The 19,755-nt window shown below is 44.0% G+C and overlaps 1 protein-coding gene across 3 annotated transcripts in view; it reads left to right on the top strand.

Annotated features, from left to right (window-relative positions):
• Nucleotides 1-19,755, top strand: part of SH3PXD2A (SH3 and PX domains 2A) — a 642,235-nt gene that overhangs the window by 537,322 nt on the left and 85,158 nt on the right. For all 3 annotated transcript variants that reach the window (XM_033942411.1, XM_033942413.1, XM_033942412.1), the window contains one exon: nucleotides 7,424-7,537. In XM_033942411.1, the coding sequence (XP_033798302.1) occupies nucleotides 7,424-7,537 (114 nt within the window). The remainder of the gene's footprint in view (nucleotides 1-7,423; nucleotides 7,538-19,755) is intronic.

Raw genomic sequence — 19,755 nt, 5'->3', positions numbered from 1 at the left:
CGTGAAATTCAGGTGGGCTAAGGAGGGGGGGGTAAAGGTAGGAGGTAAAGGGGGACCGTTAATGGGGCTTAAAGCAGCCCATGGCTGTCAGCAGGTTGAAAACCGCTGACTGCTGCGAGCTGAATTTTGGCCCTTTGTCGAACAATTTATGCTCCGCAGCTATGGGATACTCTACCCTCTCTTCTTAGAGAAGAACAAAAGCTCGATCGCTTTAAGAGCAGCTTAAAGTCTTTTTTATTTAAAGATGCTTTTCACACTTAAGTATCTAATGTATGATATTTCTTTTTAAAGAAATATACAGCTTAGGAGACCTCAGAGATTCCCCCCTGTCAGTCCTTTATGGGCTCCCCTTTACTATAACTATTGTAGTTCAACCCTTTCCCTGTTGTATCATGTTGGTCCTTGTATGCTTTGATATGTGCTCTTATTTTATAACAATGTACCCCTTTTTAAAGTGTACATCGCTTAGATGTTTTCCTCTCCACCACCTCTCTCGGGAGCTCTGCCCGGTACCGTTCTTAAGTTCCAACACTGAAGTCTCTATCAAAGCTCACTCCAGCCCATCTACACCCTCCCCACCACTGAAGCCCTCCCCAGCCCATTCTCCACCAAACGGCCATATACAGACACAGACCGTGCAAGTCTGCCCAGTACTGGCCTTAGTTCTTCACTATTTACTATTCTTTTCCGATTCTAGATCCTCTGTGTTCATCCCACACGTTTTTGAACTCCATCACCGTTTCCCTCTCCGCCACCTCTCTCGGGAGCGCATTCCAGGCATCCACCACCCTCTCTGTAAAGAAGAATTTCCTTACATTGCTCTTGAGTCTCCCACCCTTCAGCCTCAAATTATGAAAATGGTGAATGGACTGCCGGGCACGATGGACTACTGGTCTGACCCAGCAGCGGCAATTCTTATGTTTTAAGGAAATTCTTCTTTACAGAGAGGGTGGTGGATGCCTGGAATGCGCTCCCGAGAGAGGTGGTGGAAAGGGAAACGGAGACAGAGTTCAAAAACCGCGTGGAATGAACACAGAGGATCTAGAATCGAAAAAGAATAGTAAATAGTGAAGAACTAAGGCCAGTACTGGGCAGACTTGCACGGTCTATATAAGGCCGTTTGGTGGAGAATGGGCTGGGGAGGGGCTTCAGTGGTGGGGAGGGTGTAGATGGGCTGGAGTGAGCTTTGATAGAGACTTTAGTAGTTGGAACTTAAGAACAGTACCGGGGAGAGCTTTGGATTCTTGCCCAGAAATAGCTAAGAAGAAGAAAAAAAAAAAAGTGTAATTGAATCAGGTTGGGCAGATTAGATGGACCATTCGGGTCATTATCTGCCGTCATCTACTATGTTATTATGTTATAAGCGATATAATTAAATTTTAAATAAACCTGAAACTTCTCAGTGACTGATACTAGAGCAGTGGTTCTCAACCTTTCTTCTGTTCTGACCTTTCTTTATAAAGTTTGCGGCACACTGTAGAATAAGTGCCGCATGTTTAGCTGTGGTCAGAATACAGGATGTCCGGGGCAGTACTCGGAGAGACCCCCCAGGAAAGAGACTTGGGAGTACTGGTTGACAAGTCAATGAAGCTATCAGCGCAATGCGCAGCGGTGGCGAAAAGGGCAAACAGAGTGCTAGGAAGGATTAAGAAGGGGATCGCGAACAGATCGGAGAAGGTTATCATACCGGGCCATGGTACGCCCTCACCTGGAATACTGCATCCAGCACTGGTCGCCGTACATGAAGAAAGACACGGTACTACTCGAAAGAGTCCAGAGAAGAGCAACTAAGATGGTTAAGGGGCTGGAGGAGTTGCCGTACGGTGAGAGATTGGAGAAACTGGGCCTCTTCTCCCTTGAAAAGAGGAAACTGAGAGAGGACATGATCGAAACATTCAAGATAATGAAGGGAATAGACTTAGTGGATAAAGACAGGTTGTTCACCCTCTCCAAGGTAGAGAGAACGAGAGGGCACTCTCTAAAGTTGAAAGGGGATAGATTCCGTACAAGCGTAAGGAAGTTCTTCTTCACCCAGAGAGTGGTAGAAAACTGGAACGCTCTTCTGGAGGGGAAAACACCCTCCAGGGATTCAAGACAAAGTTAGACAAGTTCCTGCTGAACCAGAACGTACGCAGGTAGGGCTGGTCTCAGTTAGGGCACTGGTCTTTGACCTAGGGGCCGCCGCGGGAGCGGACCGCTGGGCACGATGGACCACTGGTCTGACCCAGCAGCAGCAATTCTTATGTTCACCGGATTCTATACAGGGCACTGAAAAATCAGCACCAAAAAATAAGCGCTAAGCGCTATTCTATAAATGACACTTTAAGTTAGACGCTGCGTATAGAATAGCGCTTAGCATCGGGATCCACGACTAACTTTAGCCACGAGGATTTACCCCAGCAGAACCCGGGTGTAAATCCTCGTGTCTAAATTAGGTGCGGATCTCCACCCTTAGTCTATAAATTATAGGAGCGCCCTGGTCTGACGACCTTCCCATGGCGATGCCCCCCCTCTTTAGAGCCACACATAAAATTCACATGCGGATCGCGCACCTAAATACGTGCGTGCAAAATGAAATTAATCTCAATTAGCACCGATAGTTATTTTAGGGGCCCAATTATCAGTGCCAATTGGCTCATTGTGCAGTTAAATTACATGCGCCGCTTGGGCACACGCCCAAATTTGCAGGCTCAGTTCCGAGCGCCATATGTAGAATTCAGGGGAAAGTGCACAGGTGTTCAGCAGCCGAAAGTTTCCCCCTGACCACTATATCTCAATTCCACTTTTAAACGGTTCCAACTGAACCGCAGCCTTTGCTTCTCCCTGTTTCTCCTTAAATCCATGTGGTGTAGAGGCTGCTTAGACCAGGGAAGATCTGCTTTCAATAAATGTAAACCAGTGTGTACACAGTCGTGCCATGTTTCCAGCTGTCTCTCGGATGAGAAGAGTTTTGTGCAGCTGAGGGTCTCTTCCTGTGGGCTGCTGATAAGTCAAAGCAAGCGTCTGTTTCTGACACCTGTGAAATCCTTGCAGTTAACCACCGATGGAACTAAAATATACCTATGCATTCAATGCATTCTTGGCAACAGGAGAAAAAATGTTTAATAGTAGACAAATGGGGGAGTTGGGGGAAAGTGATTTTCACCTGTGTGTCATAAAAGAGTGCACCCAGTAGTATAGGGAGATTGGCACCTGGCTTTGCTGTGCCATGCGCCCCCCCCCCCACACACACACACACTTACTCCCCCTTACTTGATCGCTCTCCTGCCCCCCCCCCACGTGCCTCATGAAACGTTTGCCTATTCGAGCAGCATCGTCCACCTGCTGCTCACGCCGGCCTCAGCTCCATTCTGATGTCATGTCCTGGTCCCGGTGAACATTTAAAAATGTATGGGGGGGAAGAGGATAGGCAGCGATGCCCCCCCCGCAAAGACAGCGCCTGGGGCAGTCCACCCTCCTTTACTATGCCAATGAGTGCACCCTTAAAGAGAGGGTGGCGGTGCTGTAGTACCCCCACCGTCACACCCAAATCAGCAAGTACACCCATCAGGAGCTGCGTGTTAGGAAGAGGAGGTCGGAGCAGACCGTGAGCAATTGTCTTCACTCGCTGGCTCGAAATTTGCGGGGGTTCCTGGAACAGAACCCCCCCGCGAATTTTGGGGGAGTACTGTACACTAAAAACCACCAGTGTGCTTGGTGTTGCAGGAGCTGCGTTGGGAGGTGTAGCCTAGTGGTCGGAGCAGTGGGGTTCAGAATGAGGGAAGTTAGATTCCTTCTTTGTCTCCAGTTGAAATTTTTAAAAAATTTCTTATCGAAAATGTAAATTTTCCACTAGAGTCTATCCCACCTGTAAACAAAGTATATTTTCTTCCAGCTCCAAAGGAGAAAAATAAATTCATCTTAAAGTGTTCCAATAGTACAAGGAAATGACATATTCTCCAGACTACACTCCCCCGTCCCACACACACATAAACCAAACACCCACACCTCTCAATCACACCCTCTCCCCCCCTCCCACAGAAGAGACAGAAAAGAGAAAAAAAGCAAAGAACATGGAGAGAAAATGTGTCCAGGTTGGACGAATGTTGCGTGATATGTACAGATCTATTAGACTTGGTTTATATGTGCTTCCTTTATTGTACATCGATGCTTCTGATCAGCTCTGTATTGTTTTTACTTTTGCATATTGGTTTTCCTTGTGGTTTCATCTTTCTAGTATGGATTCAACCACCGTTAATAAAGATTATTTAAAAAAAAAGAGCAGCCGATTGATAGAATGTGTGAAGGGTACAGCGCCGGGAGTGCTTGTTCTCAAACCTTGTTTCAAAGACTGGGGCCTGCTTGGTTTGTGGATTTTACAGTTCCACCACAGCATGGGGTGATGCAGATCGGCTTTCAGACTCTTTCGTGATCAGTGCGGACGTTCCTCCGTGTTCTTTGGTTTTGGCCTTCCACAAAACATATATATTTATGCGATGCGCTTTTTTTTTTGGGTTTCCCTTATGAAGCTTTGACACTTATACTTTACGGACTTGATTTAACGCGCAGATTAATGGAATCTATTGTGGACGATTCTTAACAGGCAGCTGGCCCCTTTTACTGCTTGAACAGACATTTGCAAAAAGAAAAGTTTTATGGAAACAAGAGAGTTGAATATCAAAACCAGATGGCATCCAAACTACATGGCAGAGGATTTACGGTGCAGAGACCTTCCAGCCGCTTGATCCTTGTTGTACTAGGACAGGGGTAGGCGATACCGGTCCTCGAGAGCCGGAGCCAGGCCAGGTTTTCAGGATATCCACAATAAATATGCATGAGATAGATTTGCATCTCAAGGAGGCAGTGCATGCAAATCCATCTCCTACATATTCATTGAGGACATCCTGAAAACCTGACCTGGCTGCGGCTCTCGAGGACCGGAATCGCCTACCCCTGCCCTAGGAAGTACTCTAGCGTCTGTGCTCGCTGTGCAACCTGCAGCCGTACACCGATGCGCTTGGTTATTTTGGAGTAGCTTCTATTTTCTTTTGCGGCCCTTGTTCAAGGCTTTGCTGTGACACAGGGACTCTGATGATCATTACAAGATTTGAGGAATAGGCGAGAGGCAAAGAAATAAGCTGCAGTTCGTTCACACTTACCAGTGTTTTTGCATATGGTAGTGGCGTAGCCAGAGCCAGTGTTTCGAATGGGCCTACAGTTAACTTGGATGGGCCCTTTCACATCCCTTCCCCTCCCCCCCGAGAGATATATACTATATTTTAAAAATACAGCTATTTTTTTTATTTTGCCCATTCAACATCTCTTCCATCTCTCCTCCGCAATGTCCCATGATTTATCTTCCTATCTCTCAACCCCATCCTTCCCTGGTATACAGTACTCCCCCGAAATTCACAGGGATTCCATTCCAGGAACACCCGCAAATTTTGAAAACCCGCAAATACAGTTTTTCAGCTGATCGAAGGCAAGAGAGGGCAGCTGGGGTGCCGTGGGGGTGCTTAAATTGTACTTATGAAGCCAGGCACATTTTCCGACCGCCAAATAGCATGTCAGAGCAGTTCCTGATTGGTGTAACCATGACTTTAGTGCCAGGAAGAGGCGGTCGGAAAATGCCATGAATTACTGAGTCCGCGATTTGTGAACCACAAATTCGCGGGGGTTTGCTGTACCTTGCACACGTCACAGCGCCTTCAGCAATTCATTTCTCTCTGCTGTGTTCTGCCAGACAGGAATTAGGACGAGATGTCAACGAGGGCAGGACTCGGCAGAGGGAAGCCTTCAGGGGCCTTTACCAGCAGCAAAAATAGTTTACCTGTGAGAAATGGCTCTTTTATAATTGCACAGGTCTCAACATGCGTACACATTTACAGGCTGAGAAGAGCTTGCACACTTTTACATGAACTTCCTGGGAAGTTCTCTTTCCTATCCCCATTTGTATTAACAATTGTAGACTGCCCAGATAGTTCCAATGGGCGACATATCAGAACCGTAATACACTTGAAACTTGGAAGGCATTTGGATGGAGCTGGGTATAGTTGTGAGATATGCACCCTTACCCCAGGGCTCTATAAATGGCATCCGGATTTACGCTCCTGCGATGTGCGTGTAAATTAATTGAATAACGAGCTCAGAATCATCAGTAATTGGACGCTAGCAACCAAATATTGATGTCAGTTGGCACCTGTTAGAATTGGCGCGTGCATCCGGCTGCATTCTATTCTATAAGGCAGCGCATCTAATTCCCATAGTACAGGGGTGGGCAATTCCGGTCCTCGAGAGCCGGAGCCAGGTCAGGTTTTCAGGATATCCACAATGAATATGTATGAGATGGATTTGCATGCACTGCCTCCTTGAAATGCAAATCTATCTCATGCATATTTATCCTGTGGCTATCCTGAAAACCTGACCTGGCTCCGGTTCTCGAGGATCGGAATTGCCTACCCCTGCCATAGTACATAACTGAAAGGAGGGTGTGGCCCTGTCAGGAGCATCCCCACAAGTTGCACACCACGGTTATAGAATACCGGGACTTGCGCCTAACTTGGATGCCAGCATTTGCACCAGGTCTTAGCAGGCATAAGTCCAACACTTAAAATTTGGATACAGGAATCAGTGCTAAGCACCGATCTTTTCCGGCGCCCATTTTTGAGCACAATTTCGGCTAATGCATTATAAAATGTACCTTTATATCTGTCTAGAACAATTTCATAGCAGATGTAACTTTGCATCAGTATTTGTGTGCTGCTATCATTGTACAAACCTGTTTTATGAAGGCCACTCTCTCTGTGTAAGGGTAGCGGTCATGGATTTGATATGCACATTCCCCTACATGTTTGTGGGGGTTAGGGGCAAAGGCGGCCCACGAATACCAAAAAATTGTGAATAACTTTAGGGACGACTCTGACCCACCCCCCTCTCCCAGACCCCCTCCCCCCCCAACTTACTTTTTAAAGCCCTGTGCAGAGCCGGGAACAAAAATGGCTGCCGTGAGTTCCTGCGAGACCACAGGAACTCACGGCAGCCATGTTTGTTCCCAGTTCTGCACAGGGCAGGAGCGTAGGAAGATTGCTCTTGCCCTGCTTCACTACTAGACCACCAGGTTTTAAAAAGTAAGTGGAGAGGTCCGGGAGGTGGGAGTGGGTTACCCAGATGAAACCTGCAAATATGGAGGGGGATGCGTATAGCCTTTATTCGGTACAAACAAAGCAGTTCACATATCTACAGGTACTTTCTATGTCCCTAGGGGGGCGCAGTGATGGTTCTTGGAATTTTTCTGGTTCTCAATATCTCTTGTTTTGCTTTGACCGCAGCTGTTCTGTTCCGCCTCCCAGAAGCTTAGGCGAGTGCCTGACATGCCCTAGTGGTTAAGCCAGCCCTGCGGGAGAGATCAGTAACATTTCTTTCGTTTTGTTTTTTTTTTTTCCAGGCTGGTGGTTTGTGAGTACAGCAGAGGAGCAGGGCTGGGTCCCTGCCACTTACCTGGAGAGCCAAAATGGAACCAGAGATGATTCCGAAATTAACACTTCAAAGACTGGGGAAGGTATGAATGAAACACCACAGATGTAATTACAGTGATGGTTAAGAGTCCCGTTGAGAAAGGTTTATGCTCTGTTTCACCTGAAGCTGTCTTCACAGAGATCCTATCACTTTATCAGAATAAAATGTAGATTAATATATAACAAATGCATTACATGTTTACTTAAAGATTAGTTTATCAAATTTATAAAATGAAAACGGATTAGCTGTTCGTTAAGTGAGGAACAATGCTTTCCATATGCAGGATTTATTAAGACTTACCCTTTCCCTCTGTGCGTCCGGCGCAGTGTATCACAAATTGTGTGCCGCCTGAGATTTCAAGTGTGCCGCGAGACGCCGCCGTCAGCACCTCTCCTCCTCTCTGCGCGTCTTCTTTTGCGGGGCCCTCTGCGCATGCACGGACGTCGACGCTTCCGGACGCCCTCGAGCCAGGGCCGCCGGTTTAATGTGCCGCGGCTCACAAAGTTTGCGAGACACTGGACTAGTGCAATCAGAAGTGGCCTTTCCGAGGACCGTACCAAGCGGAAATTGTGGTCAGAGCACAAGATCAGCTTGGTACGGTCCTCGGAAAGGCCCCTTCTGATTGCACTAGACCAGGGGTAGGCAATTCCGGTCCTCGAGAGCCGGAGCCAGGTCAGGTTTTCAGGATCTCCACCATGAATATGTATGAGATGGATTTGCATGCACTGCCTCCTTGAGATGCAAAGCTATGCCATGCATATTTATTGTGGAGATCCTGAAAACCTGACGTGGCTCCTGCTCTCGAGGACCGGAATTGCCTACCCCTGACCTAGATGCACAGAGGGAAAGGGTAAGTCTTAATAAATCCCCCACTGGAGCTCATGTCTAGATTGCTAAAACATATGCAGAAATTAAAGCCTTCTGTAATTTATGCACATAACTTCACTAAGCGTCCACCCAAACTCTGCGGTCATTTACACACATTCCTGGTACTTAAATGTTGGTGTCCACGTTATAGAGTTACCCCACCAGAAGGTTATTTTATAAAAAGCCACCTAAGTTGAGAGGGCAAGTACTGCTACTACTTCTTTTTATTATTTATAAAATACTACCAGACGCACGCAATGCTGTAAACCAGTATCTCTCAAACTTTTTTAGCTCTGGCACACTAAGGAGAGCAAATGTTTTTCGTGGCACACTAGAATTAAAACTAATTTAAACAAACCTGTTCAACCGTTTTGTAACCAAGAACCCTTAAACCAGGGGTGTCCAATGTCGGTCCTCGAGGGCCGCAGTCCAGTCGGGTTTTCAGGATTTCCCCAATGAATATGCATTGAAAGCAGTGCGTGCACATAGATCTCATGCAGATTCATTGGGGAAATCCTGAAAACCCGACTGGACTGCGGCCCTCGAGGACCGACCTTGGACACCCCTGCCTTAAACCCTCTACTGCACTCCTTTTCACATCTTCTTGTTTCCCCACATTGTGACTTTATGTAACCAAAATCCTCACTGTTATTTTTTTCTTCTTCGCTGTATCCAAAATCTCCATTGTTATTTCCCTTCGCTGACTGTCCAGCTCTTCTTGTTGTAAACCGCCTCGAACTACTATGGCTTTGGCGTTATATAAAAATAAAATTATTATTATTATTATTAAAATTATAAAATTGCAAAACCCACAAAAAATTAAATGTATGTAAAGTTCTTTAAGCTATGTTTGAGTAATTGTTACAATGGTGAAACTAAAGTAGAATAGAATTGCTAATCCCCTCATTAAAAAGCGTCATGTATGCAGGAAAATTAGGGAAATCTCTTTTCTTCAAAATCACTGAGTTTTGGAATAACCTTCCTGCCCTGCTGCGGAATCTGGGCTCCTTCCAATTATTCCGAAAGCATCTGAAAACCTGGCTTTTCTCAAAAATGTAAAGCTCACCACCCCCTTTATAACCACTAATTCTTATTATGCTCTTCCCTCGTTTATTAAAGTACCTGTGAACCAGGGGTGTCAAAGTCCCTCCTTGAGGGCTGCAATCCAGTCGGGTTTTCAGGATTTCCCCAATGATTATGCATGAGATCTATTAGCATACAATGAAAGCAGTTCATGCAAACAGATCTCATGCATATTCATTGGGGAAATCCTGAAAACCTGACTGGATTGCGGCCCTCGAGGAGGAACTTTGACACCCCTGCTGTAAACTGTGCTGAGCTCTATCTTTATGGAGAGGATGTGGTATATAAACTTAAGGTTTAGTGTAGTTTAGTTTAATTAATGCGATGGATGTGCTTGTTTTTGAATGCACTTGTCTGGGCAGTTAGATTCTTACACACACCGATGCTCATAACACTGACAGACTCTTGTGTACGTGAAGGGAATTTTTTAAAATAAAATTCTGGAATCTCTTTGGGGCACACCACTGTGCCTGGGCACACAGTTTGAGAGATACTGCTGTAAGCAAACATGCAAGAGACGGTCCCTGGTCGAAAGAGCTTACAATCTAATTAAGACAGACATAGGACAAGGGCTTATACATGTTACTTAGGTGAAGAAATATAAGGGACTAGAGGTAGGGGAGTAAAGAGGGAATGGCAACAGATTACAAGTTGGGAGGGTGGGGCATAGACGCAGTAGGAATCTACTTCATAAAGGTACATAAGTAGCAGTGGGAGCCACCCTATACTAGACACCCCACGAGGACACGTGGCATGAGCATATTCTAGAAGAGCATCTGGGCACCTGGATTCCATTACAGACTATTACTACTACTACTACTATTAATTATTTCTATAATGCTACCAGACATACGCAGTGCTGTACAGGGTCACAAAGAAGACGGTCCCAGCTCGAAAGAGCTTACAATCTAAACAGACAAGACAGTCATACAGGATGTCATGGATACAGTTAAGGGGAACAGTTAATCTGCTGGCTGGGTTGGAGGGCAGAGGGGAATACAGGACAATCAAGCCCTTGTGACATCACTGATGAGGTTGGCTCTTATTGGTGGAATGAGGCATTATGACATCACAATCTCAGCTCTGCTTCCCAAAGACTGAAACTCTTCACACTACTACTATGAATTATTTCAATAGCGCTACCCGACACACGCAGCGCTGTACAGAAGACAGTCCCTGCTCAAAAGAGCTTACAATCTAAACAGCCAAGACAGACAAACAGGATGTCATGGATACAGTTAAGGGGAACAGTTAATCTGCTGGCTGGGTTGGAAGGAAGAGGGGAGTACAGGACAATCAAGCCATTGTGACATCACTGATGAGGCTGACTCTTAGGCATTGGTGGAATGAAGCATTATGATGTCACAATACCAGCTCTGGTTATTAGAGCCTGAAACTTATCACACTACTACTATTATTAATTATTTCTGTAGTACTACCAGATATACGCAGTGCTGTACAGAGTCACAAAGAGTAAGAAAACAGTCCCTGCTTGAAAGAGCTTACAATCTAAACAGGAACTGTTAATCTGCTGGCTGGGTTGGTGGGCAGTAGGGAGTGGGGTTATGGGTTGAAGGCCATATCAAAAAGGTGGGTTTTCAGTCTGCTTTTAAACAAGGGAAGGGAAGAAGACGTTAACAGGGGCCAAGTCAGGAAAGTAAGGTGGCTGGGGAAGAACTGTCCGCGTCCTTGCGCAAAATTCGTGAAATTTGACACATTTAAAACACCTTCCACGACTCATGACACATTCAACACTTCGTAGGTTTTCTGTAGCGGTCTTACCCAATTTAAAACCGAACTTCACGCTGTAGCGCCGCTCGTTCAGGTCGCACATGATGAAAAATAGCCGATCACGAAAACACACGTTCACAAAAACTGCTGTAGCTCAGAGATGAAAACAGATAGCAGGAAATGGGAAAAAGGAGGTTAGATTTCAAGCTACTGAACTCCACATAGTGTGTCTCAAAAGAACTTCCCCTTTGGTGTGCAATTCAAACTGTCCTGGAACGTTTTGAACAGACCTCGTATGTAGGAAATAATGAAGATATCCGGTTTCATCCCTTACTAGTTAATTGTAAATATACATAACAGAAAATGGTCTAAACTTGACAATTTTCTTTCTTCTGCTTCCAGTGTCCACTATTCTTCTGACTTGAACTAGATTTTGGGGCCAAAAACCGGGCCCCAAATGGGGGTCTTGGTTTATATTCGGGTCAGCGACCACCAGCCCCCCTACCGGACATGTTGCAGGCCTCCGCAGGGCCTGCCGTAAGACCTGGAGGGCTGGGGCAGGAGAGATCCCTCCCATCTCCTGTCCCGGCCGACTCTTAAGTACTTTTACCGCCCTCCCACCTCCCCGATGTACCTTTTATTTATTTAGTTTTTTTTTATTTATAAGTTTATTCATTATTACAACACATAAAAATAGGAATATACACCAATGTAAAACAAAATTATTACATTGAAGAAAATAAAGCTTTCAAATCCAAGTCCACATTATTGGGACTGTAACTTCACCCAATAGATCTCATAGAAAAAAGGTAATTTAAAAGATAACTTCAAGCAGACAATGTTCATTTCTTTACTTTATCACTTCTTATCAGCCTCTGCAATAGTCTCAGGTAATTTATCTGCTTTAGATTTATCTTTCAGGAAACTTTCCAAATGAGATGGATCAACAAAACTGTATTTATTACTCTCATATATAACCAAATATTTGCAAGGAAATTTAAGGAAGAATAAAGCTCCTATAGCCAAGACTCGTGTCTTGAGTTGTAGGAACTGTCTTCTCCTATATTGTGTTTGCCTGGAGACATCTAGAAACACATTTAATCTCTGACCACAGAATAGAGCCTGTTTGTTTGTAAAATAAAGTTTAAGAATAGCTTGCTTTTCCATCTCGGATTTTAATATTACTAGCAATGTTGCTCTTTTTGCAATAAAATCTTTAGAAGACTCCAAAAACTGAGATATATTCAGGCTATCTGGTGATACTAATTGATCTACACCTCCCTCTTCAGCTAATACTTTGGTGTTCCTGGAAATGTAATATAGATTATCAGGGGAAAATCCATCCACCTGGGCATAGTAGAGAACATCTTTCAAATACATTTTCAGTAACTCCAAAGGGGAAAGGGCCTGCCGTAAGACCTGGTGGGCCAGGGCAGGAGAGATCCCTCCCATCTCCTGTCCCAGCCAACTCTTAAGTACTTTTACCACCCTCCCGCCTCCCCGGCGTACATTTTAAATGCCTGGTGGTCCAGTCAGCTCCTGTCCCGGCTGACTCTGAGAACTTTTTACCTCCCTCCTGCCTCCCCAGCATACCTTTTTAATCCCTGATGCTCCAGCGGTGAACCAGAGCAGGAGAAATCTTCCTTTGTTCCCGCCCCAAAGAGAGCCGTTAGCTGAATGGCTGCCGCGAGTTCTCGTCTTTGGGTGAAGCAGTGTGGTGGCCGTGCTAGTCCACTCTTCAAGTGATATGTAAAAATAAAAGCAAAAGGAAAAAAAATAATACCTTTTTTATTGGACTAACCTAATGTAGTTATGATTAGCTTCCTCAGATCACTCATCTTTGAATTCCCATTATGGAATAGCATTGAGAACTGATTCTTTTTTTTGGTTCATAGACAGTAACGCGCCGACAACTGAGCGCAAGATGGAGGCGCGCACCGAAGAAAAAGACTGTTTTTAGGGGCTGCGACGGGGGGTTTGTTGGGGAGCCCCCCCCCCCACTTTACTTAATACAGATCGCGGCGGCGTTGTGAGGGGTTTGGGGGGTTGTAACCCCCCACATTTTAGTGAAAACGTAACTTTTTCCCTAAAAACAGGGAAAAAGTTAAGTTTTCAGTAAAATGTGGGGGGTTACAACCCCCCAAACCCCCCACAACGCGGCGTGATCTGTATAAAGTAAAGTGGGGGGGTTCCCCCCACACACACCCCGTCGTAGCCCCTAAAAACAGTCTCTTTCTTCGGCACGCGCCTCCGCGCTGCGCTCAGTTGTCTGATCGCGCCTTTGTCCCGGCGCGCTTTTGACCTGACACCTTTTTTTTTTTCAGCATTAATTTTTGAGCACCATTTTCTGAATCTAGGCCTAAATGAGTTAGGAAGAGACCTAAAAAAGAGGGGAAAACACCCCAAGTAACAGTAAATGAAGGTTCACGTCAGTGTAGGCCCCCAAAAAATGAGCTTTGGAATTGAACTGAATGGCCAGAGGAGCAGAAGAATACCCCGTCAAATAAATATGGGTATAACATGAATGCAAGCATGCAAGAATATTGCTTGGTACACACAAGGTACAATTTCTTTGAACAAAGAAACCAGCAAGCTTTCATAAACACCTCTTTAATTGCTGCCAGACTAGATGTAATATAGTAACACAGCAAATGATGGCAGATAAAGACCCAAAATACGGAGAAACACTTCTACGAAATAGCACACTCAATCAAAAAAAAAAAAAAAGTAGAGACGAAAGAGATGTTTCAACTGAGACTTTATTGCACTAAAACAAACATCAGGCTTAACGCAGCCTGTGTTTCGGCACCTTAGACCCTTCCTGTTCAACTGCTCTTTGTAAATCACAGAGTCTTCCATTTTGATCTGGTTTTGGTACAGCTTTCTGAACGATTTGATTTCCTGTGTTTTTATATCATCTTGGAAGGTAATTGGATTGTGTTTCAGATATGGGTGAAGAAGAGAACCAACACAGTGTAATAGATGAACAGAAAAATAAGTGCCTATTAAATGTTGAAAATGCTCCTTGATGCCAGCAATGATGGAGGAATCTGTTGTAGTAACAGTAAGATGCTTGAGCAACTAGGCACATGATGGAAGGATGTTGCAGGTGGTAGGATTCTGAAATGCTTCCTGGTAGCTTGATTCATTTGGACATAAGACTCTCTTGACTCATTTCAGTTATTAAGTGACTGTGGACTGATATTGTGGTGTTTGGGCTTTTTTTGTGTACCATAATATGAAGTGTCTTTCTCCAAACAACAGAATATATCAACAATTTGACTCCTGAGGAAGGCACTAAAGTGCCGAAACACAGGCTGTGTTGAGTCTAATGTTTGTTTTTAGTGCAATAAAGTCCCAGTTGAAGCAACCCTACTTTTTTTTTGATTAGGCAAATAAAGACCCGCACGGTCCATCCACTCTGCCCAATACTCAGATTCATTCTCAATTCACTGTTAAACCAACAATCTAGTAATTAATGCCAAGGCGATTGCAAGGTCTTCTTTCCTTCTTGGATTTTATTCACTATGACACTTAGGGGAGATTCTATAAAGAAATGCCAACAGTTAAGACACAAGAGTAAACAAAAATGATCAGAATACCGTCATTTACATGTGTGTGTGTGTGCATGGCAATATTCTGGCTGCTTGCTGTGCTGTAGCACGGTGCCTACATGCGATGGCTTGTAATTATGCACAGAGTATGAGAATAGTGCACTGTTGTGGGGGTAAATTTTAGAATGCTATAATTTATGTGTGATTTTCAGCCATCTAGGCTTGAGCATTTAAATCAGCTCTATGGCTGTCAGAAGTGCCTGTGCCTGAAATATATGCACAAATGCATAATTGTTCTTAGACCATGACTGACTGGCAAACATTTAATAAGCTTTACAACAAGATTGGACAGTTGCCCTCCTAATGTGATAAAAGTGGCCCCAATTAATTTTAAAGCTAACTTGCTAGATTGGATAAATCTCCAATTATCTTTAAGAAAGTTCCCAGAAGACCAGGGTCAAATCATAATAACACCTGTTAAAAAGAATAATAAAGTATCATCAAATAACATATCTAATTTTAGACCCATTGCAAGTACAGTAAAACCTTGGATTGCAAGTAACTTGGTTTGCAAGTGTTTTGCAAGACAAGCAAAACATTTTATTAAATTTTGACTTGATATACAAGTAATGTCTTGCAATACAAGCACTTACAGTATACACACACCACAACTGAGCCGATGGTTCTTCTCTCTCAAACTCTCTCACTCACTCTCACTCTCTCTCTCACTTATTCACATTCTCTCTCTCACTCACTCATACTCTCTCTCTCACTCACTCACACTCTCGCTCACTCTCTCTCACTCACACTCTCTCTCTGATGCTGCGTGAGTGTATTGACTGTTCTAAATGAGCGAGGTCTTGCAATACAAGTACGTATAGTATTTTTGTATTAAAGTTTTTGGGTTGTGGAACGAATCGTCTGAGTTTCCATTATTTCTTATGGGGAAATTTGCTTTGATATACGAGTGCTTTGGATTACAAGCGTGCTTCCGGAACAAATTATGCTCGCAAACCAAGGTTTGACTGTATTCCGTTGGTCACTAAGCTAATGGAGGGGATGGTAAGTGCTGAACCAACTACCTATCTCGATAGGTTTAACCTATTGCACAATAACCAGTCGGGTTTTAGATCTGGTTTTAGCACAGAAACAGTCATGGCCTCATTACTAAACTATTTACACTCTCTTTTCAGTCAAAGGTACCAGTGCTATGATTTTGCAGCTGGACCTAAGCTATGCTTTTGACCTGGTAGATCATACCATTTTACTGGAAAGTCTTGAATCCATTGGTATTACAGGAAATGTTTATAACTGGTTTCAGGGATTCCTAGGCAAACGATCTTATAGATAGAGTATTCAAGGATGATAATCTGTCTTACAGTTGGAACAACATCTGTGGAGTACCTCAGGGTTCCCCCCTGTCTCCGACTCTGTTTAATATTTATCTCACTTCATTGGGCAATTTGGTGCAGAGCCTAAAGCTCAAGTTTTATATTTACGCAGATGACATCACTGTCGTGATTCCACTAACTTGCCTGTCATCTGATTTTATTAATCTTTTGGCTAACATTTTAAATCAAATTGAGCTCTGGATGATTGCTTTCAAATTAAAATTAAACACTGAAAAAAAAACCTAATTTTTTCTTGCAACTCCCAATGAAAAGATAAAAGAAGATTCGATCCAAGTGAGCGGACGAGAATACAAAATTGAACAAGCTATAAAAATACTAGGCATAACTATTGACAAACATCTGACTCTGGAAAAACACACTGATTTATTATTCAAAAAATGTATCTCGGTCCTATGGAAGCTTAGTACCATCAAGAAATTTTTTGACGAACCTTCTTTTCGCCTATTGGTACAAACATCCATTCTGAGTATTTTGGATTATTGTAATATTATATATTTAGGGGCTTATAAAAAAAATACTCAAAAAATGAAGACTAATCCAGAACACTGCGGTTCGCCTTATCTTTGGTCTAAAGAAATGGGAACACATTACCCCGTACTATCAAAAATTTCACTGGTTGCCAATGGAGTCTAGAATTCTGTTCAAATTTTCCTGCATTAGTTACAAAGCAGTTTTTGGGATGCTACCTAATTATCTTGCCTCCCAGTTTTCCATGAATAATTCCATCAAGAGTACCGTATTTTCACTCATATACCGCGCACCCGTGTAAAACGCGCACACGGGTATAGCGCGCGGGGAACTGTAATTTATGTAAATAAATTTTTATATACCGCGCATGCCACCCCGACTCTCCCATCGCTGCCCGACTCTCCTTTCGCCCGCCCCGACTCTCCTCTGGCCAGCCCAACTCTCCTTTAGCCCGCCCCGACTCTCCTCTGGCCAGCCCGATTCTCCTTTAGCCCACCCCGACTCTCCTCTGGCCAGCCCACTCTCCTTTAGCCCGCCCCGACTCTCCTCTCCCCCTTGAAGTCCTGTCCCCACCCTGAAAGCCTGATGCAACCCCCCCGACGTCCGATTCACCGCCCCCCCCCCCCCGCAGGACCGCTCGCACCCACACCCCGAAGGACCGTTCGCGCTGGAACCCACACTCGCACCCCCACCCTGAAGGACCGCTCACACCCCCACAGCCTCCCCACTCCCCCCCATCATGTAGAAGTTTCCTGCCGTTGTCCTGCTGCTTCCTCTGACGTCAGAGAAAGGGCGGGACCGCCGGAAGAGGAAGCAGCGTAGACGCAGGGCTAAGAGAAGGGGCAGGAACGCCGGCAGAGGAAGCAGCAGGATGACGGTAGGAAACTTCTACATGATGGGGGGGGAGGCTGTGGGGGTGCGAGCGGTCCTTCGGGGTGGGGGTACGGGTGCGTGTTCCAGCGTGAGCGGTCCTTCGGGGTGTGGGTGTGAGCGGTCCTGCGGGGGGGGGTGATTCGGACGTCGGGGGGAACTATGTAAAAAAAAAAAGGGGATAACGCGCTCACGCATATAACACGCATGGCTATACACGGTTTGTAAAATCATGTATAACGCGCGCGTTATATGCGTGAAAATACGGTACTCGTAGTATAAACCTATTTAATTATCCTTCTTTTAAATCATGCCAATATAAGAAGTTCCTTGACAGAATTTTATCATTCCAGGCCGCTAAACTGAATACATGGCTTGGAAGATTAATACTTGAGGCTTGTTCCTATCTTGATTTTAGAAAATCAATAAAAACACACCTGTTTGATATGTTTTCCTCTTAGTCATGTTACTATTTAATCTGTTATGATTCTTAACAGCTTTACTTGCCAATTGAGCTACTCTCTTAACTTTTATTGATTTTACCTGATGTATCCTTTTTACTGATTGTTTTTATCTTGTATTAGATACTAATTTTTATTCTGTATTTTAAATATTGGCTGTATGTTACCCTTTGTTGTGAACTGCTTCGAACTGTTGGTATAGTGGTATACAAGAAATAAATTATTATTATTATTATTATAACTATTGCAACAAGCAATAACTTTTATATATATATATATATATATATATATATGAGAGGCTGCTGAAAAGTTCTTAGCCCAACCAAGAAGAGAACGATGTGGAGCCATGAAACTTGCAAATTATTTCGCACTTTTCTTGACATTTTTCGCTTCATTTCATACCATTGAAACAAAAAGTGTCAAGAAAAGTGTGGAATAACTTGTAAGATTCATGGCTCCGCATCATTCCCTTCTTGGTTGGACTGAGAACTTTTCAGCAGCCCCTCGTATTGTGATATCATAATGCCTCATTCCACCAATGCCTAAGAGGCAGCCTCATCGGTGATGTCACAATGGCTTGGTTTCCATATACTTGTGCCCATTTACTAGATGCATTTGCCTCATTGAAATGAAACATGGCAGGAAAGGTGTGGAATAACTTGTAAGTTTCATGGCGCCGCATCATTCTCTTCTTGGTTGGGCTGAGAACTTTTCAGTGGCCCCTCATATGTCTCTTAAGACTGAATGATGCAACTTAAACACCACACTCCTCCTTCAAAATGTTCAGTGTTCTTACTCTCTTGATCCACTCATGATTTCATGTATACAATGCAAATAACATTTCAAGGTTGTATTGATTGTTATTATAGACACACTATGGGGGAAATTCTACAAAAGGCACCTAACTCAATTAGTAAATTAACTACAATTATGAGCTTTCACAAGCTCATAATTGAAAGAAAATAAAAATGAATTGGGTGTTAGGCACTGATCTTCAAAGGTGCGACTCTACAAAAGGTAGGCACCTATCCTTGGCGCCTAACGATGGCCAATTCCAAAGTAGGTGAAGGACTTAGGGGCGGAGAAGGACTTAGGCACCGTTAGGCGTGATTCTTTAAAGCAGTGGTCCCCAACCCTGTCCTGGAGGTCTGCCAGACCAGTCGGGTTTTCAGGATAGTCCTAATGAATATGCATGGAGCAGATTTGCATGCCCGTCACTTCCATTTTATGCAAATCTCTCTCATGCATATTCATTAGGGCTAGCCTGAAAACCCGATTGGCCTGGTGGTCCTCCAGGACAGGGTTGGGGCCCACTGCTCTAAAGGACTTAGGCACCTATAATGTAGGCCTTTAAAACCCTGGCCTACATTACAGACGCATAAGTTAGAGTTAGGCGCAATTCTGTAATAGTTGGCTAACTGTGATTGATAAGAGATAGAAGCCTGTATTATAGACATCTATCTTTTTTAGATACTATTTACACAATTTCCCACTATATAAAGATTCAAGTAAAAAAAAATCCATGAAAAAAATTAAATGGATGAATTTGACCTTCATTGACGAGGCTCCCAACAGATGCCCTTTGAGCAAGCCATTCTGAATTCTTCAATTCCAAGGCTACAGATGCCTGAAGTAGCTTCAAGGGTTTAATAAGACTATTATAGGTTTGCTCTTTGTAAAAAAGCGTAACGCAGATAAATTCAATCTGTACTTTAAAGGGTAAAGGGTCGTAGATTTGATATACCGCCTTTCTGTGGGTACAGTCAAAGCGGTTTACATAGACTACAGTATGTGCAGGTACTTTTTTCTGTTCCT

This window comes from Geotrypetes seraphini, chromosome 4, assembly GCF_902459505.1.
Source record: "Geotrypetes seraphini chromosome 4, aGeoSer1.1, whole genome shotgun sequence".
NCBI classification, from domain to species: Eukaryota; Metazoa; Chordata; class Amphibia; order Gymnophiona; family Dermophiidae; genus Geotrypetes; species Geotrypetes seraphini.
The sequence above is the reverse complement of the archived record's forward strand: the minus strand, read 5'-3'. Positions and strand labels throughout refer to the sequence as shown.